The sequence below is a fragment of the Nasonia vitripennis genome, chromosome 5 (genome assembly GCF_009193385.2).
Source record: "Nasonia vitripennis strain AsymCx chromosome 5, Nvit_psr_1.1, whole genome shotgun sequence".
NCBI lineage: Eukaryota > Metazoa > Arthropoda > Insecta > Hymenoptera > Pteromalidae > Nasonia > Nasonia vitripennis.
Genome location: NC_045761.1, coordinates 10335281 through 10362156, shown reverse-complemented (window position 1 = coordinate 10362156; position 26876 = coordinate 10335281). Strand labels below are relative to the sequence as shown.

General features: G+C 47.7%; 1 protein-coding gene across 2 annotated transcripts in view; it reads left to right on the top strand.

Moving 5' to 3' along the window:
* Positions 1 to 26876, top strand: part of LOC100124138 (unconventional myosin-XV) — a 65784-nt gene that overhangs the window by 6598 nt on the left and 32310 nt on the right. Inside the window, exons 2-24 of one of the 2 annotated variants that reach the window (XM_016990081.2) lie at positions 5163 to 5311; positions 13834 to 13944; positions 14746 to 14834; positions 14920 to 14983; positions 15067 to 15176; positions 15525 to 15809; positions 15900 to 16077; positions 16163 to 16441; positions 17036 to 17365; positions 17527 to 17814; positions 17903 to 18060; positions 18137 to 18858; positions 18934 to 19402; positions 19488 to 19693; positions 19773 to 20044; positions 21132 to 21398; positions 22684 to 23170; positions 23259 to 23983; positions 24071 to 24528; positions 24600 to 24881; positions 25156 to 25340; positions 25734 to 25929; positions 26281 to 26794. In XM_016990081.2, the coding sequence (XP_016845570.1) occupies positions 5291 to 5311; positions 13834 to 13944; positions 14746 to 14834; positions 14920 to 14983; positions 15067 to 15176; positions 15525 to 15809; positions 15900 to 16077; positions 16163 to 16441; positions 17036 to 17365; positions 17527 to 17814; positions 17903 to 18060; positions 18137 to 18858; positions 18934 to 19402; positions 19488 to 19693; positions 19773 to 20044; positions 21132 to 21398; positions 22684 to 23170; positions 23259 to 23983; positions 24071 to 24528; positions 24600 to 24881; positions 25156 to 25340; positions 25734 to 25929; positions 26281 to 26794 (6696 nt within the window). In that variant the 5' untranslated portion in view covers positions 5163 to 5290. Of the gene's footprint in view, positions 1 to 5162; positions 5312 to 13833; positions 13945 to 14745; positions 14835 to 14919; positions 14984 to 15066; positions 15177 to 15524; positions 15810 to 15899; positions 16078 to 16162; positions 16442 to 17035; positions 17366 to 17526; positions 17815 to 17902; positions 18061 to 18136; positions 18859 to 18933; positions 19403 to 19487; positions 19694 to 19772; positions 20045 to 21131; positions 21399 to 22683; positions 23171 to 23258; positions 23984 to 24070; positions 24529 to 24599; positions 24882 to 25128; positions 25341 to 25733; positions 25930 to 26280; positions 26795 to 26876 lie in introns of both variants that reach the window. The other variant, XM_016990080.2, reaches the window with a different exon arrangement.

Below are 26876 nucleotides of genomic sequence, written 5' to 3'. Positions count from 1 at the left end.
GAAAAAACACATCCGCACTTTTCCACATAATATTCGTATGCGCGAGAGCAGCGAAAAAGTTATTGACCTCCCGGCCAGTCGAGCGAGAAAACCGCGAGCGCGCCGTACATAAATTTCGTCATCGACGTCGCGGCGAGTCGGTCTCATTTTCTCCGTGCTGACAAAAAAAAAGGTATATATTCCCAGCATTCGGCGCAGTTTTTTTCAACCTGACGATTTCGCATCCGCCGTGCGAAGCTTATGGCGGTACACAGTCGAGTAACGGGATACTCTCGAGCCTTGATGCAGGCATCGGTCGGGCAGGAAATCTTCAGTCATAATGGATTAGAGGGAATTTGACATTTTAGAATGCGATACGCGGTAATCCCGAGCCGACTGGTTGCGCAATTATGCTCCGCGAGTTAAAAAATAAAAGTTTACGAGTGCAGGGCAATCATTCCATGATTTTTAATTGCCCGCGCGGGTTCTTGCTTTCGTTTTTCAAATATCGAGTAATCAGCGCCGGGAGGGAGAGTTTACAGGCTCAAATAAAGGCAGCGCTCATATGCTCTCAATTAAAATATTTTCAACCGCCCACTTGGCTCTGTGTTTAGAACATCGTGAACATTTTTGGTACAAGAAACGTTTCTGCGAACACATCTCGCAGCCCATTAAAACTAACAACACTCTCTTAGATTTAAACTAAGGACTAACTAACCACGCGTTCTGGCGTTTTTTATCGACGAACATAAGACGGCGTTACAAAAACACGAGCCGCGGAGCTGTCTGCAGGCAACAAAAATCCGGCTTTGCACAATCAACAATAGCCTCCTTCACGATGCGCGCAACAACAGCACAATGTACACACGTACACAGAGCCGACGTTAGCTCTGGCGCGTGGTCGTATATTTACACGTCTGGCGGATGATCGAGCATCACGACGGGCGAAATTTCCCCCCGCGGTTACATTATACCCGCAAGTAAGTTAGCCGGACCGCCGCGCGGTTACGTAAGCCAGAGGAAGGGGGATCGAGGCACATCTCGAGAGGCGCATCCTCACCAGCGGCTTTCTCTGCGTCTGACCCCGATAGTGCGCTCCTTTCGATATTTCGGATTTTCTTCTTCCTCAATGGGTCGTCGGAACCATTCATGCGCCGGTGACGACGAGGCCCTTGGTCGCCGATGAGTCGGGAATTTCTAGGATACGCTGATAGGTGTATTTTGAAATTGAATGACGAGGCGACGATGGGAGTGTATGGACTTTTTTTCGATGATTAGTTGTGTAGCCTTTTTTCGGGGAGTTTGCTTAGAAAGTCTGTTGTGACTGTCATCGCGTGTAGGCACAGACGCGAGAGAGAGATAGAGGCTTGTTAGTCGCGAAGTGGGCTTTTTCTCTCCATCTCTCTCGTGGAAAAGCGTCACCGCGTATTATGCATCTGCGATTTTTATCGGGTAAATTGGCGAGAAATGACGAACGCGTTTTCAAAAGTTTTTACGGGCTTTTGTGCGCGCATTGTTGTAATTGAAAGGAGAAGCGAGTAAGAGTTTTTGTTGATTAGATTTGTCTGTTTACTTCGAGCAGCGCGCGTTGTCGTATTGCGTTGCGTCTATATAACGACGTTGTTCGATGAGTTAATTAGATCGTTTGTATATGATTAGTGGCGGGATCGTGTTTTGATTTATTTTTCTTTCTAAACTTCCCGAAAGCTATCGATTTTGAAACGGACAGAGTTTCGAGAACCAATAAGCATACGGTTTCCCATCGAATAATATTACGAAGTAAGCTGTTGTCGTGAAAATCTCAACAACAGAAACGAATCTTTATGAATAAAAGATATCCCGAGCATATTAACACAAAATGAAGCAGTATATCTCGAAACAGTAGCTGCAATATCCGAAACGCCTCTGCTCCGTCCGCAATCGATCCTGATTCCGCTCTGTATACACAAGGAAGTGCGAACGACTGCTGGGCTGTTTAAAAGCTCGAGCGCGACAATCGTCCAATTAGAAAATCACCGAGCAACGAGACTACAGCTTTTCCGAGAAAGTCGACTGCAGCGCGTTCGTACAAATACAATGGACAATCGCGCGGTGGCGAAAGATCCAATTGCCGCGCATCCATTGTTCGCGCGACGACAACTTATCTCCCTCTCGCGCGCGAGCGCACCTTCCTTCTCTCGATGCTTATGCTCGCTTTGCATTGCGCATAAATTTGGTTATAATAGACGTCGCCGTCGAATTTCTAATGTTATATACTCACGTTTCGGTCGACGTAAAAAGCTTCATTCTATTATTGCACCGATATCGTCTTTAATTATTACGACGAATCTTTATCGAGGGGGCGCAGCTCGAAGTTTTATGGGCGCATTGTAAAACGGGAAAACACCGCTCGAGGCTGTCGATAACTATCGTTAATTGCGCCGGCGATTTTTTCCCATCCCGAGTCGAATGGTTTAATTGCCTGTTAAAAAAAGTTACGGCTTTCTAGATGCACATTAGCAAAGTGGGCCTCTCTCTCGGACGCGGTAAACAAAGCGCCGAGCGCCAACCTCACACCTCGATTATTTTTGGGCTAAAAACGAGCTCGAAACCGCTTTTCACACAGCCTACGAGTATGCGAGACATTCCAGCCCTCCTCGATCCAGAGAGAAAATCTCGTCGCCGCGAGCTTGCTCTTAGTCATGGCTACGGGCACAGCGCTGGCTTGTATTAGCATAACTTTGCGAAACAGAAAACGCATTCCCCTCGAGGGGCATATCCCGCAGCTGCAGGCACCGCTCGAGATCTTTCGATTCCCTTGAACGCACGGCACGCACGCCGTGCGCGCCAAAAGGGATACGCCGAGAACGTCTTGCGTGTGTAGAAGCTTTTTTTTCTCAACAACGGGGAAATAGTTCGCGCAGTGACTGTAACACAGAGGAATTCCAGCTCTGAAAATTGCTTATCCGCATAAATCAGGTCAAGACGAATCTGCTTCAGATCATAACAATCTCCGGATGATTCACGTTGCGAGCAGTGCACGTTACATATGATCATGAGAGTCTTTTTTCTCACTGCAATAACAAGACGAGCATATCATATAATACCAAGCGTTTATTTCACTTTTCACTCTCGCGCCGTGGCTAATTCCGCGCACACGTGCGTTCGCGCGACTGTGTAATCGCTTGTCGTTTATACACATGCAAGATGACGATGTCGAAACCTAATGGCACACGTTTTGTCTGGCGCGCTCTAATATGTATATGTTGCAGCGCGCGATCGCGCAACGAAAGTTGACGCCTTTATCTCGCCTATTCCATCTCTGAGGCGTGTGGTTATGGCAAAAGGGAAAAATGGACGTTGGTAAATTTCGGGTATGTAAATCGATAACTCGTATTAGTCCAAAGTCGCGGAGAAACAAGTTCGCGTTGCCTTTTTTAATCCAATTTCATCGACTATCTTGCACAACGCACAGTGGCACTCGACCCCTAACCAGCACACAATGTACAACTGGACTATATAAGCGCACGAGTCCTTACAAGGCGACACACCAGTCCCAGAGATATCCATAACAAAGCGTGTGTGCCTCCTTTGCCAACCGTAAAACCCTGCCCCCGAACAACTTTAAAAATCAGGCTAGATGTATAACAGTTACAATACCACGCGCTTGACCAAAACTCGCCCACTGTGTCACACGCATCACGCGTACTCGCATATTCCATCGGACTCCGCGACCGCGTTTTCCCCGGCTAAAAGAAGCATACAGCGTTTGACATTGGCTCGCTACGCCGAGAGATCCACATTCCGCTCGTTCTTTCAAGGCCACCGCTCGCGCGCGTACACGCCTCTGCCACTGATGCTCCTCGCGAAAATAAACGCGAGTCGAGAGTCCGTTCACCGCGCGCGCGCTCGCGCAATTTATGTTCGAGGATCTCTGTTTGGATAGAGGCGGACAGTGTGTATAGGTATGGTCTCTCTCTCTCTCTCTCTCTCTCTCTCTCTCTCTCTCTCTCTCTCGTGTTATTCGCGCGCGCGAGGTGAGGAATCCAAATGCGAGTAGTACTTATGTACAGCTGTGGGACGTTTTGGAATGCTTATAGAGGTACCGACAGTGGATGGCCTGATTAGTAGTGGACGCTGGCTGTCATTGAGACGTCTTTCGCAGCTTGGATTTTCGAACGGCTGTTGAACGTCTAACTAGAGAGATTAAATTATCCGAGAGCTCGACGCTTTTATTTTCCGCGCCTTCGTGCGTGAACCAAAAACGGAGTTCACGCAAACGGCGCATTCTACAGATACTCCGAGCAAACCGGTTCTCTGCAGTGCGTGTATACAATGTTCACGAGCATAAATAACAAATTTTAGCAACATTAATTTCGGTCTTATTTTTAGAACCTTATTACGCGGCGCAAAATTACAAATACTCCGCATACCACGCGGCGAGTTTTTGTTCCATTTACAGCGCGGAATTTACGCTGATAACTTTACACGCTGAAGATAACTCTCGTTAGCATAATCAAGCAGCCAATTAACTTTTTGCACGAGTCGAAGGTGCGAATTATTGTTTCAGCCTGCTAATCTACAATTATTCAATGTCCTCGCTAATAAACCAAACTTATCGATCAGTATTTTCGAGCCACGTTTCCCCTCCGCTCAATCAAGTCGTCGACGCGCGCCGAGCGTATCATACATAGTCTCAGGACACTTTTTGCGGTACACAAGTAAGTACGAGAGCGCATCAGGCCGGAAGTCGCGTGCGGGGCAATGATATGCAGGCCGGAATACAATCCGTTAGAGCTATAAGTGACAATCGACGGCCCCGCGCGTTACTCTCTGAATACAGGGTTCTCGCTTGTGTTTACTGCTTACTAACAGCGGTGAAAAGGCGTACAATTTCCTGCGAGTGTCATTCAAAACGAAAAATCCTCCGAATTCGCGGCAAAAGTAAAAGTTCGAAAAGTGAACGATCGTTATCCCTCTGGCCACGGAGAATCGCTGCCGACGTTCCTCTGTGGAAAGCCGCGTCGTTACCGCATTCTAGCGAACCCGGCACTTTTCCAATGGCTCTCCCAAAGAATTTCCAATTACGAACGCATCTTCCGCACGCACGCTGTGCACACACTCGAGCAATAGCGGATCCCCCATCCGCCTGTTCACTTTATCGACTCATTAACGTCTCCCTATTTCACTTTTGTGTGTTTCAGCTTCGAGGCAGCAACAACGTGCACGTAAAGCGAGAGAAGTGGCGCTAGGAAGCAGCGGCGGCTACGAAAGGAGAAAATGAGGGCGAATCTTCGTCGCGGTGCCATTTAACTCGGACTCGGTGGACAAAATGCTTACCGAGTGGCAGAAGGTGAGTGTCTATCTGTCTCTCACGAAATCCACGCACGTGCCGGCTATCAATCGGTTCTGCTTTCTTTTCTTCGGCGCTGCAGGCGCTTCATTTCGCATTGTATACATCTCCCGATGGGATCGAAGTAGCCTCCGATGCGCCAGAGGCTCTGAATTTCAGCGCGAATCATCGGTTCGTCCCGGAGCCGACCTACTGACTGAGTTTTTTTCGAGTAAAATGATCGTTGAGTTATTGTGTAAACTCGAGAGCCGGAATATTTTTACCGTGAGATATCTGGGTGGTATGATAATTTTATCGCGATTGTTTTTTATTCTCATAAAAACCACGCACACGCATCAAACGCGTACGTCATCGGGTGACTCATACGATATTTACACAACGGGTTAAGAAATTGTACCCGCCATGGAGCAGCGCAACTCAAGTTGTGCACAAAACATATCTCGAGAGAATGGAGGAGTAGTGCAAAAACTTGAGCACGAAAGCCTGGTCATAAAAAGGAATCCGGCGGGGACCTCGAAAATCTCTTCGCGGTGTTATACGAGTGGAATAATGAAAACGTCGAAATCATACATCCCGTCGACGACAGAATGAACAGCCCACAACAACACGAAAAAAACACAGATCTCGCATGCACAAAAAAGAAATCTCCGAAAAAAAGATCTGGCCGCAGCGCTAATAACCGCGGAAGCGAGTAGCAGTGCCGCGAAAATCGCGAGAAAATAAAAAGCGACGGCGACGACGCTAGCGCTCGTGGGAATGAAAGTTACGCTAAAATCCGTTTCACCGGCTTGTGCCGCGCGCGGCACATTCCTCGCGCTATTATCGACGTTATTATGGGCTCATCGTACTCGCCGCCGCGGCGACGGCGGCTGCAGACATCCATACACATCGCTATATACTTTCACCGGGGGCACATCCAGTGGTGCCAACGCCATTGAAGCATCGGACGCGACAGAGCTGCATCAATTACGCGCGTCGTTAGCCGGAGAGATAACGGCATCTCCCGCCGTGTGTCTCTCTCTCTCCCGGTGTGTGCTAGAAGTCGATGATCCTTAGCTTCTTCGTGAGCGCGCCGAACAATTTCCTGCGGTGGAATTTCGACGCGGTTATGAAATTTCTTAGGCGGCGCGCACGCGTATAAACTATACTATGGGAGAGAGAGAGGGGCAGATAAGCCGGTTGGATGTATTATGGGATAGCGAGGCAGTTAATGGAGATTTTTCGAATTGCTGGACGGGAGAGGTAAGTCGCGCCGGGGATTCTTCGATTGCCCTGCACATACGCGCGAGTAGGTTTGTTTTTGTCTTCTGCCGCGCCGAAGAGAGAAAAGAGATTTAGAGATTGTTGCCGCAATTATTGCGATATAGAAAATTAGCGCGCCGCGCGATTCGCGGAATGGCATGGCTCGAGATGCAGGAAACAAATTAAATTAGCGATTCGAGAGATAGTTGCGCAGGTCGTGCTATTAGGGTTTATTGTTTTTGAAGAATGTATTCGCAGCTGCAGGCATCGGCGCAGGTAATAACGTTTTGTCTTGATTCGATTCATATGTAGTTCATGAACGCGAGCCTTTCGATTATTCAATGCAACTTACTGCACCCCGTGCGCGATTAACTGTACATCATACACGCAGCGCGCGGCGATTCGAATTCTTCATGCACGCTTGTTTACCTCCACATTTACTATTTAACGGAATTCCAAGCGATTATAAATTTGACTTTTTCGTCTCGTTATTTTTCTCCGAGATAAACCCGTTTCGGTGAGAACTTGATATTGAGAGATTTTTCAAATACCAGCTGGACAGAGAAGGCTTTTCTTGATTAACGAAGATTAGATACGCTGTTTTGATGGCGCGTAAGGGCGTCCCCTTATGCGCGTAAGATTTCGAGATTGTGATGGAAAATTAGCCTCTCGGATAGCCTATCGGGGAGATTCGAAACACGGAAGTAAATCGACTTTTTTCAGACTGCAAGTTCCAATTAAGCTTTCGAAGAACTCTCGTTTCAATCTTGTACGCAGAATTAACACGGAGCTCGCGCTAATTAAAACAAGAGCAAAAATTGAACGCATACTCGTGATTAATAATAATAACTCAGAGAGCGATTGCACAACTTAATGAATTGCTCGTTACCTGAAATAAAAAGCTCAAATAATTCAGGCTCTGAAGATTCGTTTCATTGTTTTACATTGACTTTGAGCCGCCAGTGCGCTGAATAGAACAAAAGTATACAACTACATGTGTATAATTAAAGTGGCATTGAGATAAATAAAAGCGTTTCTCAAGATTGTTCGGTTGGAGGGCCGAGTGCGAAGCACAGCGCGGATTTCCCATGTAACTCACTGGAATACTTTCTTGCGGCGTAAAGAAGTCGCATACGTGACAAAAATCACATTATACAGCCACCGAGACAAAGTCTCTCCGCTCGTTATTTCAAAGTCTGATCCACCTGTCGACTACATCTGACCCAGTTCGGACCATCGATGACACTTTTACATAATAAGCTACACTGTCGAGCGAAAACAAAAATTCACGCGGGAAAAAAAAGGAAAAAGCCGCGCGAAAATGCAGCCAGGAATCCGACGCTGCACTTTTCAAACAACCGCGAGAGGCGCAGCTGCGACGTAACCGCGTGGAGAACTCTCGCGAATTCCTAGCCGACGACCGGCACTGCTGTTTTTTCAGTGTATACACCAAATGTTACAAAGACGACAATTTTTTAATGTCATCAACTTCCACTTCATAATTATCAGGATGAGTCAGGGATTAAGTTTTCAATTTCCGCATCTTCGTAAATCAACAGGTTTATTAACGCAAGATAATAGCCTATAGTCAGGAGCCGGCTTGTGTATACACGAAGGAAACGTGGAAAGGCGGAATCGTGTTCTCCCACACACTCGGCTTCGCGATAGTAGGAAAGCGCCGAGCGACCGGACGGTAAAACAGGATCTACTCACGGTAATAAGCGATAAGTCAGGATGTAACGGGCCGATGGCGCGCTGTGTTATTATGGTAGCCCGATGATGAGCCCTCGTCGATATACGTAATAATATAATAATAACGTATAGAGCGAGTGCGATGTTACACGGATCTTAATTTCCAATCGTACAGAGAGCTTTGTGGATTGATTCGCGGAAGTGATTTCGAACCGTGATATTACAGGCTACCGCGTACACTTGCGAACTTTTTTGATGTTTATGGAGGTATTTGTTAACTGTACGCGAGATGCGCTATTAGGAATTACATAATAACGTATGTGCAGGTGAGAATAACGCGAGGTGTTGGACGTAGCATCCAATAGTTTGATTATAGAAAACACGCCGGGGATTGAGAAATCGCACGCTTGATTATTATTTATGTAACATTCCCTTTATTATTTTTTTTATTTTGTTATTACTTGTGCAACTCGCAGCGCAATGAGCGCCGAGAGATTTCCCGCATAAATTTATACAGTGCGAAATTAAAATTTCAGTGCGCAGCCGCGCTGCTGACGAAAGTCGAAAAGTAATTTCCGAATTACGCGTGCAATAGTATATATACAGCGTAATCGCCCCGCCACGACGAGTCGTCCTATCAATTACGCTAATGATCGTCAACAGTAGGTTCCATTATATATTTGTCAGCGTGCTCAAGAAACTGTGACACTCTCGGGACAATTTACCTAAGCTACTACTCCTACGCGACGACGTTATGCTGCTCCCTCGTTTATACCGCGACGATCTTACGTAACTCGCGGCCGTGTTTACGTGCTGTATTTACGTGAAATTTGCAAAACGACCGACACTTTTACTGAAACGCGATACTGCAGCTGGCTCTGCGTGTGCTATAATTTCCGTTTACACAAAGTTCACGTACACCGAGTTTCGATGCACGCGAGTCATCGACCTTCCGCAACCTTGCAATAATCTGGTGCGTAGATTGTTTACAACTCGCACACTCACCGAAGATCAATAAAACCTCCTGCGATAATCCCAACTCACCCACGAAAATCGTTTCTTCCTCTCTCTCCCGCAAAAAGCCCACACACAGCTTTCGTCCGCGCTTCTTCCGGTTCCGCAGACGCAACTCGACTGGCCTCCTCGGAGCCGATGCACCGCTTACGTTATAATGCCCACGTACTCTTCCTCCTCCCGCGTATGCTCGCGAACTTACGCACACACACATGCACACGCACGCAGAGTATATAGCGTGTGCAGTTCGTATTTAGCGCGTAATTTATATAAGAGAGCGATGTGCTCGCGCGAGAGGCACGCTTGGTTCCACCCCAAAGCGCTTCGATCCCAGAGGCGTCGGCGGTCGCGGATTTCCCCTGCATACACTTGAAAGCTAAGTACGGCGAGAAAACTCGGCGCAGCCACGTCCTCAGTATCGTGAAAAGCGTCGTCGGGAGTGGTCGTCATCGTCGCAGAGGTTATTTCGCGCGTGGTGTTCGGTGCGGTCCCAAGTTATACGTGGGCAATTAGCAGCGAACGCGCGCTCGCTTACCGCGTCAGCGTCGTTAATTATGAAATGAAGCCGCGGCTTTACGCCACTGCGAGAGGCAATTGTTGCGAGGCAAGAGTCAGTCCGAGGAGTAGCTGCCTGTCTGGCCGACGCTAGTAGCGCATCGAACATCCTGCCGCGAGGATGCGCGGCCGCGCGATTTTATTGAGTTATTTCGTAAAAGTGCAATAAACGAGAGAGTGCTGGATTGTGTGCTACTGTGCGCGATGATCCGCTCGTTTGATTACGCGTTTTATTGGATGCTATGAAGGATTACGTCGACGATCGAGGAGAGTAGAACCATGGCAATGCATGTTAAACAGACCAGACGCTTTTGCAGTTGAGAGGAGATTGGCCACAACGGACAAAAGCGACAAAAAGCTTCCAATTATACAAGCTCGTTTGAAAGCCACAGCGATCACCAGGTTGCAACAGTGCGAATCTTCGCGCCCATACGAGCATCGCGCGAGATCGTTCATCGGGTTTTTCAGACCATGAAGAACGAGAACGCGTCTCGATCGCAGCAGCCCAGAAGATGAGGAGTCAGCCGACGTACGCACGCTCCGCGCGAAATTGCGATAAAAACTTTCACTGCAGCGCCGTTCCAAAGGCTGAGCGCGCCCAAATCCATTAGACGTCAATTAATTCCATCCACTCGGCAGAAACGAAGGAAGACCACTGGAGGATATTCCGCGGATACTGCACAACCTTTCTCCAGCGACGACCTCTGCAACTGCACGCGCCCACGTGTCTACACTCATCGCAGTCGTGCGACTCCTCTCTCAGTCGCCTAATCGTATGCGAGACGCGTACGCGAGCTGCGCCGCTGCTCACCGTTAAATTCCCGAGCTTTTCGCCTCGGGACGACCCAATGATCCCGATAACGTGTGGCCTCGGATTTTTAGAAGCATCTCGCGACGAGAATGCGCTATTAGCCGCTGCGGCGATTCGAGGAAGTGAAATCGGTGGCGCATTTTTTCTCTCGTTTTTCGCCGAGAGAGATCCGTGTATGTGCTTCTGGATCGATGGAGAAACGGACGTGCAGCATTTGAAATTGTAATAACGCGTAGGACGAGTGCGTGCGTTAAGGAAGTCAGGAAAGTACAACCGACCGGTGTAAATTACAAAACAGAGACGTTGGGCAATGCTTATAATATGGCAAATGCAGTGTGTATTAACGGCTCTATGCACACGAGGAGAGCCAACGGTGATGAAATTTCGTCTTGCTCGCGCAGTGTATATCGTAGCCTGACGTAGCTTCTGATCGAAGATTGTGATACGCACTGCACCCAGACAGTTGACTTCGCAGTTTATATACCAAAGAAGGAAATCGACCGTTAGCCCGATGTATTTCGACGATATACCCGGAAATTCTTGCTTCCATGCGGATATAAATATAGCCCTGCCAAAACGGCTCCCGAAACTCCCAATGCAAATAGCGCACGAGCGACCTTTGCGTCCTCGTTAACGCGCGACAAGGCAGAGAGAGAGAGAGAGAGAGAGAGAGAGAGAGCGTCGACGCCGGACTATGCTAAGAATCTCCCAGGAGCGATAAATTGACCGGTGGCGATCCTCAGCTAGAATGAGATACAGCAAACTCGTTTTCGTATCTCGCGCGAGTAGGGTAAAAACGCTGCGGACGTGTCGTCCTCCTCTAGCCTCCTAGTCGTGAAAAAGAAATGAACGCGGCGGAGGCGAGGAAAGCGCCGGCGCGAATGTCGAGGACGGAAAACCCGAGCTCCGCGAACACCAAGGCAGCCAAGCTGGTCAGACGCGGGCCGCGGTTGCCGGAACCTCCGGTGGCCGATTCCCGGTCCTCGAGTATGCGGAACCGCGAGGAGGCGGCTGCTACCGCCACGACGACCAAGAAGAAGAACGAGACCAAGTCGAAGGGCAAGCTGAAGTCAGAGTCATTTCACACGCTTCCGCGCGAGCCCTTCTCTATGATATCCCGGAAGGACATCATACGCAGAACCTGCTCTAAGACGGAGGACCAGAACGACCCGCTGACGAGACTGACCCAGTCGCTGAGGAAGCGTTGGAGACGCTCATCACTCGTGAAGAAGCGCAACGCGAACGAGGATAACGACTGTCCGAGCGAGGGGGGAGAGGACGACTCCAGGAGACCCAGGACTCTGCCGTCCATCTGCCGGCGCTCCAGCGGCAAGGACCGCGATGCCGGCACGATGACCTTCGTGCCGCTGACGCGGATCTCGCGACAAGAGATCATTCGGCGAACCTCAAGCGGCAACGAAGAGGCCCAGCGGCGAAAATCTTGCGGCTCTCTGTACAACGCAGATTCGAGGCACGCGGGCTGTTTCGTCAAGAACACCGGGGTCGGATCGACGAACGCGAGGACGCGAGCGTCGGACAGGTGGAGGTCCAGCCTGAAGGAGAGACCGGCCATGCAGGTGCCCAGACCATCGACTCTGCCCAAGATCGCCAGAAGCCATCGCGAGGAGAGCCAGCACGAGTACGTCAACAGTCGAACTCTAACCAAGGACTCGGCGAACAAGCAGGAGGCGCCGATCTACGGCAGGATCAGGCGACGCAAGGCCTCGGTGCCCAACCTGAACGGAACGAGGAATGGTGATTCCAACTCCATAGGAGAGGCGACGCTGACGAGGGTCAGGAGGACCGGCTACAGGAGCATCCGCGACCCGGCGAGCGATCCGCCCAACTACGGCATGCTGGACTACCGATCGACCGGCGGTGGTGCCTCGCTACCCAACCTGCCGCAGCGCACCATGTCCCGACGCAGGATAATCGACAACGCGGAGGAGGCTCGGGTCGTCAAGAGTCTCGGCCGCGTCAAGCGGGATAAAAACGAGGACGAGAGGTACACGAACACGCTGCCCAGCACGGCGCACGACCACGATCGGCTCAGGCGCAGGAATGCCATGGCTGCTCAGAAAAACGGACACTGGTACGAGCCTCCGCCACCACCCGTGGCTCCGCCTAGAAAAAACAGTGTCGTCACCACCCCGGAGGACCCGAGTATGGCTACGGGCTCCTCCAAGAGCCTGCCCTCGTACGTAAAGAAGGCGAGAAAAGCCTCGTGTATCCCGTTGAGGATCGACAGACCTCGGGACGACATCGCCTCGAAGAGCCTGAACAGGCTGAGCAACGGCCAGAGCAGCAGGGAAAGCGGTGACGGAGTCGTCGGGAGGAAGAGCTCGACCGGAACTCCGCCGTACTCGATCTTCGGGCTGTGCACCGGAAAGAGAAAGGTGCAGCAGTCTAGACCGCCCTCGAGAACAGAAGAAGACAGCCCGGCGATGAATCCCTACAGGGCGAGGAATCCGAGAACGGTGCGATTGCGGATGCTTGTAGAGAGACATTTTTGCATCAGAGCACTGTCTTTTTTTCTTCCGCGACACATGCGAAATCTAGATGACACAACACTTCTTAGACGTCAACACATCGAATAGCGATTAATCGACTAAACCGTCTGAACGAATGCGCACAGTTAAATGAGTGTATAGAACGAGTCAAACGAAATAATACGTGCAAGCTTGTAATAACCTCCAACTTTTACTCCCTAGGAGAAAACATTCTAACTTATCTATCTTTATGATTAATTCGGATTTCCTACAGCCACGATCACAATGTTTTTGAGAATAACAAGATTTCAAAATTCATTACATAAAAGCACATCCTGAAGTTTCTCGCGTCCGTGACATGCGCTATGAGAAATAAGCTTATTGACAGTACACGATAAATGATAAAGTTTCACCGCGGCCTATATGAGCTGCTGCTGCCTTAAAAGCGAGTAACGTGCTAAACACGTGAGGTATAATATAGATATGGCTAATTACTGAATTCGTTAAACTTATTCGCGTGCTTCAACAGAGTTTCGCATTTCTTAAAAAAAATAGCTTATACTCTTCAAACTATTAATCATTGTGTTTTACTAGCTATACATTATAACAACTCAATCTTTGCGCAATGAAAACACATAATTTATATTTCATCAAGTTTCTAATTAACAGGAATTTTTCGCTTCGAATGTTTGAACTAAAAATCTCTTATCTCTTTTCAGGGCGAACTCGTGTGGTTCGACCCAGGAGTCGGCCATGTTCTTCCCGGAGAGGTTCTGGAGTACCACAGGGCGGCGAACGTCCTGTCGGTTCAAGCAGTCATCGCAGGAAAGGTACGAACATAAGCTCAATTTTCACATCATAAAAACCCGTTTCCATCATCGTAACTGCACAAAACCATATTTCCATTCTCACTTCCACTCGGATCAGCAAACGTCTAAGAAATTTCTCGCGAATCTAAATAACAAACGACCATAAAGCTACGACTACGAATTCGAGCACAATCACTATACATACGCAGATTTGTCGTTTGTACGCTTATTTGCCGACCATAGAAAGTCCCGTGGATAACGCGTTGGATAATTCGAAAGTGCCGCGGTCTCTCTCATATACGTGTGTACGCAAACAAGCGTTCGTTTTCATATGCGTGCGATAAAACGAAGCGAAAGGGTTATTGAGTTAAAATACCGAGTCGGACGTTTGATTAAAGTCTCGTGATTGCAGGACCGTTTGTTTTATTTTTCGAGGCCGGAAAGGAACTGAGGGTCAATGACACTTATGCGAGAGCTCGTGATTTTTTTGCCGTGTTGCTTGATTGGGGAATACCATTTCGGAATATAAATTAGAAAGTACACGTGTTTTCGATACCTATTCCATGGTGATTAATGGTCATTATTTCTTTTTATGGTATTCGGGTTTACTGTCCGTATCTGCATACGGCGGCTATAAATGTGCTAATTGTCTTACACCCTTTTGAATGTTTTTAATATTTTTGTTTTTATCGCGCGTTGTCTTCGTTTACAGTATACTATGTTCTTGACTCACCTTTTCAAATATTCATCTAAATTTTTATTAAACCAAAGCATGAATTATATATGTATCTCAACTAATTGTCGTTAATGCATCTGTTACAGCCACAAGTATTTACGCTTACAAATCTCAACGGCGTCAAGCCGAGACAAGACTTAGGCCAGAATGGCGTAGAGGACATGATTCAGCTTAGGTAAACGACCGCCTTTAAAAGTTCATTAAGACCCTTCACCCCGATTTACGTGTTGTGTGACATATGAACATATGATTCGTTTCAGTGACTTGAATGAGGCATCGCTACTCTGGAATCTCAAAATTCGTTATGACAAAGAACTTATTTATGTGAGTATCGTCGTTAAGTTAAGAGCTAGCTCATCATTCTCGTTGCCTCATGTACGATGCTTAACTTTTGCTTTTACTCGCAGACGTACACCGGGAGTATCCTAGTCGCCGTCAATCCTTACAAAATGTTTGATATTTACGGCCTAGACCAAGTCAAGCTTTACGAAGGAAGAATACTCGGGACTTTACCACCGTAAGTATAAAAAAATCCTTTATGTTTACGTCAAGGTATAGCTGCTGTTGTGGACTTTCCTTTTCGCTACTCTTCCTACTTGTATAATGTACATCTGTGTGTGTGTGTGTGTGTGTGTGTGTGTGTGTGTGTGTGTGGTACGGCTGATGCTTTGGTCTTCTTATTAACTCACGTCGGTTACGACGAGGACGAGTGAAAGGACACGAAATACTCTGTCCTGTTTTCATGAAAGCTCGTATAATATGTTCGCCGTCATACGCGACTATTACAGCAAAAAATCCTATTTACATAACCACTAATCTCTCGCCTTTCTTCGCAAAAACTACATCTGCATCTCGGAACTTTCAGCCACTTATTCGCCGTGGGTTCATCGGCGTACAGCCAGGTGAGCGCGGCCAACAATGCCAGTGCCAATCAGGTGGTTGTGATTTCCGGCGAGTCCGGTTCGGGCAAGACAGAGTCGACGAAGCTGGTGATGCAGTACCTGGCCGCGGTCAACCGGGCGCCTAGCAACCTCGTCACCGAGCAGATTCTCGAGGCTGCGCCTCTGCTCGAGAGCTTCGGCAACGCCAAGACTCCGAGGAACGACAACAGTAGTCGCTTCGGAAAGTATCTCGAAGTCTTCTTCCGAGAGTGAGTTGAATTTTTCTTTAGCTGTACTGTAGTGTGGGTGTATCAACGGTTGATGACTAATACTGTTCTGTTATTTCAATTTTTGCTCAGCGGTGTGATCGTCGGAGGAAGGGTGACACAGTATCTTCTGGAAAAGAGTAGGATCGTAACGCAAGCGACTGACGAACGGAATTATCACGTCTTCTACGAGCTTTTGGCGGGACTCGATCAGCAGCTTCGTGATAAATATGGACTTCTCACTCCCGACAAATATTTCTACCTGAACCAGGTAAGAACCGTGCCAAATTCCATAGTTTATAATGATCTAATTTCAAAACGAAGAAAAAGCATTCAATGAAAACTTTTTATCCTAGGGTGGAAGCTGCGACATTGACGGCAAGAACGATACGCAGGACTTCAAAGCTCTACTGTCGGCCATGCAAGTCTTGGGCTTCACGTCCGAAGAGCAGGACACGATATTCAAAATCCTGAGCAGTGTGCTGCATCTTGGCAACGTCTACTTCCACCGCAAACAGATGAGACACGGCCAGGAGGGCGTGGAGGTTGGCTCCGACGCTGAAATACGATGGGCGGCTCATCTGCTGCAGATCAACTCGGACGGAATCATACGAGCTCTGACGACCAAGACCACGGTAAGTACAGGCTGTTCTCGGGATATTTATAGCCGGACGTCGCTGATGTACGGTAATGGCTTGAGTTTTCGTTTGTCTCTAAAGCACAATTTAAACACGCGCATGTACACTGTCAAGTGTTTACTTTGCAAATTGTCTCATGAATATTTATGCTGGTAATTGTTTGAGCATACGAAACGTATATTATAACTGTCGAGCCTTAAAAGTGCATTTGATATGCAAATGAGCCGACTCGCAATTTTTTCTTCTGAATAAAGCTATTCTACTGGAAAATTATAGACAGATATCCAGCTTTCACTGCGATATAGTCAAATCGATCTCTCGAACCGTTTGCAGCCCATCAACCAAACATCGACTATAACAAACTGCTCCGATACCTATATAACTTGCGCGGACACTCCTTCCTCGATTTTTTTCCCTTGCACTTGCACACTGACACCGTGGCAGCACGTTTCTTCCGCCAAGTTTTACGAACAATTTGTCGAGCTCCATAAAGACATGCTTCGAGGTCGCGCGAGCGAGCCGACATAACGGCGCATTATGCGACTGACTTTTCTAAAGCCTCGTTTTCCCTTTCCTCTGCTGGGTACATAGGAAGCGCGAAACGAGCGGGTGCTAACGGCCCTGAATATCGATCAGGCGCTAGACGCCCGTGACGCGTTCGCCAAGGCGCTATACAGCTCGCTGTTTTCCTGGTTGGTCGCCCGAGTTAATCACATCGTCTACAAGGGAACGAAGCAGACTGCTGCCATCTCGATCCTCGACATCTTCGGTTTCGAGAATTTCGCGGAGAACAGCTTTGAGCAGCTCTGCATAAATTACGCCAACGAGAATCTCCACTTTTACTTCAACAAGCACATATTCAAATTGGAGCAGCAGGAGTACGCCAAGGAGAAAATCGACTGGACCACCATCAATTATACCGTGAGTTGTGTTGAATGCATTATCGTTTTGCTATTAGAGTGTGCTTTCTAAACGCTCTTTTGTTCTGAGCTGTTGAAGCTATAGCTCTTTAATCGTCGCTGATAATTTGATATTGAAAAGTGGAATAATAACAACCTCATTGTCTAATTATGTTTTTCCAGGATAATTTGCCGATAATTCACCTGATTGCCAAGAAGCCGGTCGGTATCTTGCACCTGCTGGACGACGAGAGCAATTTCCCAAAGGCGACGGACCTTTCGTTCCTTGAAAAATGCCATTACAATCACGCGCTCAGCGAATTGTACTCGAGACCGCGGATGAACTCGGCCGAGTTTGCCATCAGACACTACGCCGGACAAGTCTGGTACAATGTAGATGGGTTCCTGGACAAGAACCGGGATACACTTAGACCCGACGTGGTCGAACTGCTGATCAGCAGTAAAATCAATGTAAGTACAAGTAAATAAGATGATTTTGACATGTCAAGAAAGCGTACATTATCAGCTTATTTTATGAACCTCTGTCGTTTTTATTTAGATGGTGAGCAAGATGTTCCAACACGTGAGGAATGCGCACGAAGCTAATAAGACCATTAACAAGCCCAATGGCAGATTCGTCACCATGAAACCAAGAACTCCTACAGTTTCCGCTCGATTCCACGATAGTTTACAACAGCTCTTGGAGTCTATGTCACAGTATGTTAACCCTAACAGAAAAAAACCTTGTATAATATACATGATGAATCGAACTTATCGAATATTATTCTAACAGGTGCAATCCCTGGTTCGTGCGCTGCATCAAGCCCAACTCGGAGAAAGCGCCGATGAAATTCGACATGCCCTGCGTCCTGGAGCAGCTTCGATACACCGGGATGCTCGAGACCATCCGCATCCGTAAGACTGGCTACCCAGTTCGTCTGCCCTTCGCTCACTTCGTGGATCGCTACCGATACCTAGTGCCCACCAGCCTACCACGAGGAGCTCCTAACAAGGAACTCTGCCGCATGATTCTCGAGAAGGCTGCACCTAAGAAGACTGAACCTCAATATCAACTGGGATTGACTAGGGTGTTCTTGAGGGAGTCTCTCGAAAGAACTCTGGAGTACAACAGAGCCTTGATTCTCGAACGAGCCGCTGTGACCGTCCAAAGGTACACCAGAGGATTTCTCGCGCGACGTCGCTTCCTTAATATATCGCGCAGCACCGTATTGTTGCAAGCGGTCTACCGAGGTTACCGCGAGCGCAAGAAGTTCCGCGCAATGAAACGGGGTGTTATTATGGCTCAGAAGCTCTACAGAGGCAAGAAGCAACGCGAAAAGTTCCGCGTATTGAAGGAGGAAATCGCAAAACGTGCGGAGATGGAAAGGGCCAGTAGGGAGAGAGCTAAAGCCAAGCAGCAACGAGAGGAACAAGAGAGGGCTTCCAGAGCTGTCGCTGGCGTCAACCATCTGGAGATCCCAGCGGAGCTTGCTTTTATTTACAGTAAATTAGATGGTAAAGATACAGCGTCTTCTATTTAAACAAGAGAAGGTTATTGTATATTTGATGAGATGAATTTGTACTTTTCAGACTGGCAACCAACCCACACAGAGAGAAATCTAATCAAAGTGGTCGGTAGCGTGGTGCCTCTGTCGATAAACTACTCTCTGCCGTCTGATATTGATCAATACCAGTTCTCCAAGTTCACCAACATCTACTTTAAGAGTCACATCTTCGGCATGAAACGCGAACCTATAAAGACGCCTTTCTTGGCGAAAGCTCGTGATCAGGATTACACGGATTCCTTGATGATTTTCAAGCTTATCCTCCGCTTCATGAACGAGAACAATCTCAGCGGCAAGAGAGAACAGGCGTTGGGTGACTACATTGTCAACAAGGGTATTGTTAACGAGAAACTGCGTGACGAGATACTCTGTCAGCTGGCTAATCAGACTTGGAAGAATGAGAACGACGCTAACAAGGAAAGGGGCTGGCTCTTGCTGTCGAATTGTCTGTCGGCTTTCCATCCCAGTCGCACGTTGTACAAGTACATTTTGAAGTGAGTTCGCGGCGTTCATTTATCAGGTGTATGCTAAATTAGTTGCAAATGATGAACATTAAATTTACTTTCTTTTTTGTTGAAGATATGTGTCAGACCACGCTTACGACGGTTACAAAGCCTTCTGCCAGCGAAAGCTTCTGCAAGGCGAAAGAGTCTTGTTAAAGACGGTAAATAGTAACAACCAAACGACTGTTCAACAAGTACCAAGAAACTATCCACCTTCGGTCCTTGAATGGCGAGCCAACAGAAACAGAGTGAATATGGCTCTGACGGTTGGCTTCTACGATGGTAAGCTCCGAGAAATAGAAAAAAAAAAACAATTTTTCCGAACACGTTCAAAATAAGATCGATAATTCTTTATCAACAGGTGAAACCACAACATGCGCCGTCGACTCTTGGACCACGTGTGAGGAGCTGGCAAACCTAGCGATTCAGAATCACGGCGTGGAGAACAGCGGTTGGACCATAACCCTGTGGAACCAGCTGGAGGGTAGCGACGCTATCGTTACCGAGACTAACGGCTTCGATTACGTCCTTGACCTTGTGTCAGAAATGGAACTGGCGCCCGCGTTCCCCGCTGCGAAGCACATGTTCCTCGAACAGCGGAAGAACAGCTTCCCGCCTATTAAAAAGAGAGAGGTGAGTCGCCACAGTACACATACGCACAGAAACGCGACAACGCGCAGCAAGCGCGTTTACCTATAGTTGACGACCTTTCTCGTGGGCGGCCGGGGACAGGTGTGGGTGGGGGGAGAAGAAAAGAAGAAAAAAAGTGGAGGATCGAGCGTCGTCGTCGTCGTAGTAGTCCACGTCGTACGGTGAAATGGGAAAACGGTAAGAGAAAGATAATACGAGCGTGGGAATCGTAGCGCGGCGGCAGTAGCGACGAGAGAGAGAGAGAGAGAGAGAGAGAGAGAGAAAGAGAGAGAGAGAGAGAGAGTCCCTCGTTGCTGCGGCAGAGGCTCTCGAGCGGCGCGAATATGAGTCGCCGTGATATAACGTGCGTGTGGTTGTTCGACGATTTGTTTTCTACTATTTTGAGACGCGCAAAGTTCGTCGGGATGACCGGTGAATAACATGAATCAGTGACGTACGATATCCTGGCGAAACTCATTTGTTTGTGTTGTGGTATGAATAGTTTGTGAAGTTTGTTCGGATACTTAGGAAGCTTTACAAAACGCAAGTGAAGGGTGCGCTTATAAGGAAATAGATTTTTAGCATCGCTATGTTTGATTTACGAGAGTGCGATTTGTAATTAGGTCACTAAGCACGTTTATGTTTATTTGCTCAAGTAGAAATTGTACAGGAACTTTAGTAGGCCCCACTAGTAAATCTCGTTTCACGGAAAAATCGACTCGATTTACATAACTGATTAGCATAATCGTGCCATTGACATTCTCCAAAATAAATACCAAAATTCTGGTACGATCATGAGCGAAAATAAAAAGCAAATTTCTTTGCACGTTAATGATTCCAGCATACAAATAAATAAAATTCCCAAAACCAATCAGCCATATAAAATATCCGCGCTCTTGCACTTGAGACCCACACACTCGGAGCGACCGCGAATCTTTTCACATGTGCACCCACTCTATAGTGCCAGCAGCGGCGAATTAATTATCAGGCTTGCGCTCACGGAAAGTCAAAGCACACCGCGCAACAATGGAAAGAAAGTATACCTTCCACCCACTCACACATGCGCTAAATCTCGAACGAATTTTCGCAGCACGCGCAGGTGATCCGCGAACTGGAGCAGGAGCAGCTGCTGCACCACCATCATCACCACCATCACCCCCAGCAAGAGACACCAGTATTAAAGACGTTCCAACCACTTGAGAGGAAGCTATCAGCAGTTCCAAAACCGGTGGTGGTGGCGACGCCACCACCGCCACTGCCGCCGATCCAGCTGCTGGACAAGCCTCTGGAGCCGGAGCTACAGTCGCCGAGGAGACCCGCGGTGCCACCGCCCCAGCCGCCGCTCTCCAAAGTACCGGTAAGCATCATTACTGTGCTAGTCGTACTACCGCGCTCTATGCTAGCTAGTGTACACTGCTCTCGTTATTCCGAGCGCCGCTCAGTACGGCTCGAGCGCGCCTTTCCAAAGCATCGCGCGCTCGTTCCAGCCGCTGTTTTTTCTTCTCTAGCGCGTGAGTTATTGTTTTCGGAATGTGCTTGTGAGAGATCAGTGAGTGACGGTGGTGTTTGAAAATAATTGCGGTGACGAACACGATCGAGTGACTGTCGGCCTTGTGGGTTATTTTTGTTTTTATTTAAAAAAAACAGATTTTAGCGAAGCGTCAAAGTCTGGTTTAAGGAACGACTGTAAAGACAGCCGCGCTTTTTATCTCGTGGTTTCCCGCGAATTCTCACAGGTTAAAAAATCTCGCAGATCTTTACGAGCCAAGAAAGTTGCCCGGCTGCATTATAATACAACTGAAACCTTTCTTGAAAGCACCGCGCGCACTTTTTCCGCTAGTCGCATTTACATTTGAAAACTTTTCAAGGCTAGCGACAACAAAAACAAAGCCGAAGTGTAATGGAATATTAATGCCCGGTTTCAAAACACACGAAAACTAATTAAAATTGCTTGTCTTGTAAATCACTTTTAATTATAACTAAAAAAAGTACGAGAAGTCTAGAAAGAAAAAAGAAAGTATATGACACAATCGGGAGAGAAAGAAAAAAGTGACTATTCCAAAGTGAGGCAAGGCGCCTGAGCGATGGATCGCTCTGACGAAAGACTGCTCCACCGGTGAAAATGCATTGCACGTCTATGTACTGCACGCATAGCTATAGAGACGCGTGTGCGAGGAAATGCAGCGGCATAGCTCTTAGGTCATATCAATCGGATCGCGCAAGTGAGTAACTGCAGCCTCGCGGAGCGCGGATCTTTGCGTTGCGAGAGCGCGGCATCGGTAGTGTTTAGCTGTTCCGGAGCTGATCCTTTTCGTGAGATTCGGCAGGTTCCGCGGGTCGCTGAACTCGCAACTTTGACGCTTCGCCGCTATTAGCTTCGTCTGAGTATTGGTGTACGTATGTGTAGTTTTTGCGAACAAAGGTTAACGGCGGGAACGATTAACGCGATGGGCTCGGCGTCGCGTCGGATGTGTATCGTATGTCGCAATTTTCGTTATTAGATATGCGTTGGTATGTTTGGTGACGAGTTTGAGAAATCTTTTAATCCTAGTAGTTTCTTTTTGTAGGCTGATATTTAGATAAGTTTGTTCAATAAGTAATTTTCATCAACTGTTTAATTAACTAATTCTCCTACCAAACAGATGCGCAAACAGTCTCATGAAGCCGTCCTCGAGTCAACCGCAGAAATGGGCCTGTCTCGAAAATCAGCCCTGAACGACCGCTACTTTGAAAAAGAGAAACAACGCAGTCGCAGTTTGGATAACTTGCTGGCATCCGAGGGCAACGAAGTCAGCAACGGCGTCAGTCCCTCAGCCGGCAGTAAACTTGCCGATCTCGGACTGTCTTCTTCTAAACTGAACGAGCGCTACCACAGTCTTGAACGCATTGGCGAGGTGCCATCCATCAGTAACTCCGAGTACATGGCCAGGTCTGAAGTCCAGGTCGTACCGGAAAGAAAGTACAGTAGAATCACTAGAAGTTCCGAGCCAAACATTCTGGAAGAAGAAGATCTGGTGATTGACTTTGAGTATCCGGATATCCAATCGGTTAGCCAAACCGGCAGGTCCGAGGACGATAAGAGTAGTTATATCAGATCGCAGAATAGGTTCATCAAGTCACATTATCCAGGTATGAATATTTGTTCGTGAGGACGATGAGGACATTTTATAAATTCTTACAGTGCATGATCTAATTACGGAATTCTGAAAATTTGTAGGTAAGCGAGCGCTGCCAGGAAGTCAATCAAGTCGAGCCTACATCGAGAAAAGCGAGTATGGCGGCGTGAAGTCGTCGGCGATGTCTGATACAAGTGAGGCTCCGTCCCTAGCATCCCACGTGCGCAGAATACGAGTCCCGAGTCAAGCCTCCGATGTCGACCAGTACGTCGACGAGCTGTTCAATCCGGTATTGGACGGAAATCTTGACGAACTATCAGACGCAAGAAGCTTAGCGGCCAGTATCAAGGGAATGCGAGACGCTCAAAATTCCCACAATTCTGAGGACTTTGTGAATTCTTTGATAAAAGATAGCCCAGTCACTAGTATTACGGCCGAGGAACTGTCCAAGAAGATTAAGGGCGGTGGTAACATGGACATCCCGAACCAAAACGGTGGTTTTAACTACAGTCCCATGATGTCGTCACCCATGATGATGCCAATCTTTGGACCTACGCAGCAAGTGCAAGCACCTCAAAGCCCGACCATCAATATGGGTCCAGGCTTTGTACCTGTGCCGATTTTCAACATGCAGGGCCCCAGTATACCCCAGTTTCCAAACTCACCACCCGCACAAAACAACGACATGGCAGCTTACCATCAAAACCTCCAGACAGCTTTCCTGCAGAGCGCTATGGCTCAGAATATTCAAATTCAGCAACAATTGCTGGCTCAGAACCAGGCATTGCAGCAACTCTTGGTGCAGAGTCCTAATCCCAATCAACTGGTTAGTGTGGCTATTATTAATCATGCTTCTTATGTAACTATTACAAAATTGAATATCAAAATAATTGTTTAATAACATCTTTCAAAGGCATCATTCCAAGAGGGTAGTGACATGTGGTCGCAGGACAAGCGCACCTCGACTCCCCAGCAGAACGCAAGCATAACAAACGCTCGTCAGGAAACCGTCACGGTCAAAGCTCAAGTGCACCGCTCGCAGAGTCCACCAAAGAAAGGTGCCGATCCATCGCGCAAATCCGCAGATTTTGGAGTCCGCAAGATCAGCGTCGAACGAAAGATAATCAGCGCGGCCGAGATCAAACGACCTGGTGCCAACAAGGCCAACGTTCAGAACAACTTCACGAACGTTCTGAGCGAGTTGAAGAATCGCAAGACTAGCGTGGAGGGTCCAGCCAGCATCATGAGCAACAAAGGGGTACCTCCACCACCTCCTATGCCACCACCACTGGAGTTGCACGACCCCTCGGAATCTAGACCGTTCATCGATCCTTACGGAAGAGCCAAAACTGTTCGGATTGGAAAGTGGAGGTAAGCTTTGTTTCAAAATTAAATTTGTAATATAGAAGAACTGATTTGAGAACCGATCGATCTCATTTCAGATGGCCACCACCAAGCGATTCGAACGAGGCACAAAACCAGGATAGCTTTATCGAGTTCAAGATGCGCCAACAACATCAAATGAGAAAGATCACACCTCAGTACCAGGAATATCAGCAGGGCGACAATGAACCGATGACCGAGGGCGGCGTCGAATGGGAGGAATTCGAAATCGAGAATATCGTCAACAACGAAGAGCGAACGGTGGTAGTGCACGCGGCAGCGACAGTCGTGCGTCACGAGAACGGATACAAAGAAGACGGCGACAAGAAGAAGAAGAAAAAGTCAGTGTTTGATTGCCATGCGATGCTTGAGGAGGTTGTAATGATACTATTCGCAAGCGCAGTGACTGTCAGGATATTATCGTTCGATAGAAGTTTATCTTCTTGAGAAAGTTTCGCAATTTGCTTGCTTGACAAGTTTTTTAAAAGATTTATCAGAGATTTCCAATAAAATTGAAATAGCATTACAACCTCCTTGACACAAACACCAACTTGTATCACTTTATTGGGCTTTACGAAAACGTTGCAGATCTGGCTTTGAAATTGGCGCTAATAGGCCATCACCAGGCAGCATCGGCAAGCTTAAGCTCAGTTCGGAGATGCGGCAGAGACTGGAAAAAGTGACGGCCAACCACAGCGTTAGATCGACCAAGACTACCGAGAAACCGGCTCTGATACGCGACGATGGCAAAGTTAAACGGCTCGAGGATAACAGAAAGCTTCTCCTTGAGCAGCAACTAGGTAAGACTTTATATTTATGTGCTGATTAAACTCAGGATGATCATGCAAATTTGCCTTATTGGTTTATTAAAGCAGAAAACAAAATTTAATTCAAAAACATTCTAGAAATTACACAAATACACTTCAGAGTTGCGCTCGCAGCAAACGACTACCTATAGTCTGTAGTCAAGTTATTAGGTCATTAACACTTTGGCTTCAACAAAAAGCACACTTACTATATTTAAAAACGAAAGCACCTTTCGCGTACATTGCTTACTGTACAACATGCCGCACCATAAACCCTCGGTGCCGCACCACGCATACTTATGAATGTACGAGCATATATGCTACACATATACACACTCATACGTCGTTTGAAAATCATTTCCTTTCACCGTCCGTTCATGCGCACAGGCGGAAGGTGGGACGATTACGCCTCGACGGCCGACGACACACAGAGCGTCACCTCGAAAGGCACCACCGACATGATGACACAGGCCCAAGTCGTCAAGACGCAGATCGAGAGAATGGAACGGCCGGTGCCGCCGCCGCCGCCCATATCGCCCCCGCAGCCCCCGAGCCCCCGCGGCGGAAGTGTCTTCACCAACAGGTAATGATGAGCCGCTTGCGCGAGCTGTGCTATACTGATGCAGCAGTCTATAGGCGACAAGCGTTTGTATTATACGCGTCGATTTATTCAGTTGATATTCAGCCGCAGCGAAAGTGTTGTTTGGCTCTCGGAGATGCTTTGACGGGATCGTCAAGTGTCTCGGAATTAGGCGCTGTGTCATTCGATATTGTACATGTATATGATGAAGCGTATCGAGACGGGGATTTTAACATTTTTGCGTTTCGCAATGGGACTTAAAGTATAGAAAAGTGATTGATCTTGTAGAAATTTATCATAGTGCATAAAAACCAAAATATTTCTGGATATTAATACATCTATCTGATTTCACAGTCAATCTGGAGTGGCTCAGCCACGTTCACCACCGGCTCCAGTGGAACCAAAGGGTCAGCGTGAGGTTTACCGCGCGTCTCCTGATTCCGACGCTTTCGACCAGTTCGTCAAGAGTCAGCGAGACATGTTTGGACAGAACCGCGACATGTACAGCTCGCAACAGCAACAGCACGAATCTAAGGCTTCTAAGGATTACTACGGCAAGGATATGACTGACCTGGGCGGTAGCACCACTACCAGAAATTCCGATTTCGACTCGCGTCGCGACATCGGCTCCGACATCTTTTCCGAGGCCAAATACGCAAGGGACGTGTTCGAAAGTTCTAACTCGAAGAGGGATCCGTTCGGAATGACCAGAGATGTGTCGCCGAAGTCAAGGGACAGCTTTGGTATGCCTTCGTCTAGGGATATTGGTGTGGTGCCCAATACCAGGGATTCCTTTGCTGTGGCCAGACAGAGCTTCAAGAAAATGGACGGGGATCCCGATCGTCGGTCCAGTGTCGCGTCCACGATGGTAAGCAAAATAAAATGACCTTTGTCGCTAATTTAAAAATTCTTGATCTAGAGTATAGGTATTTAACAAGCGAAATGAATAA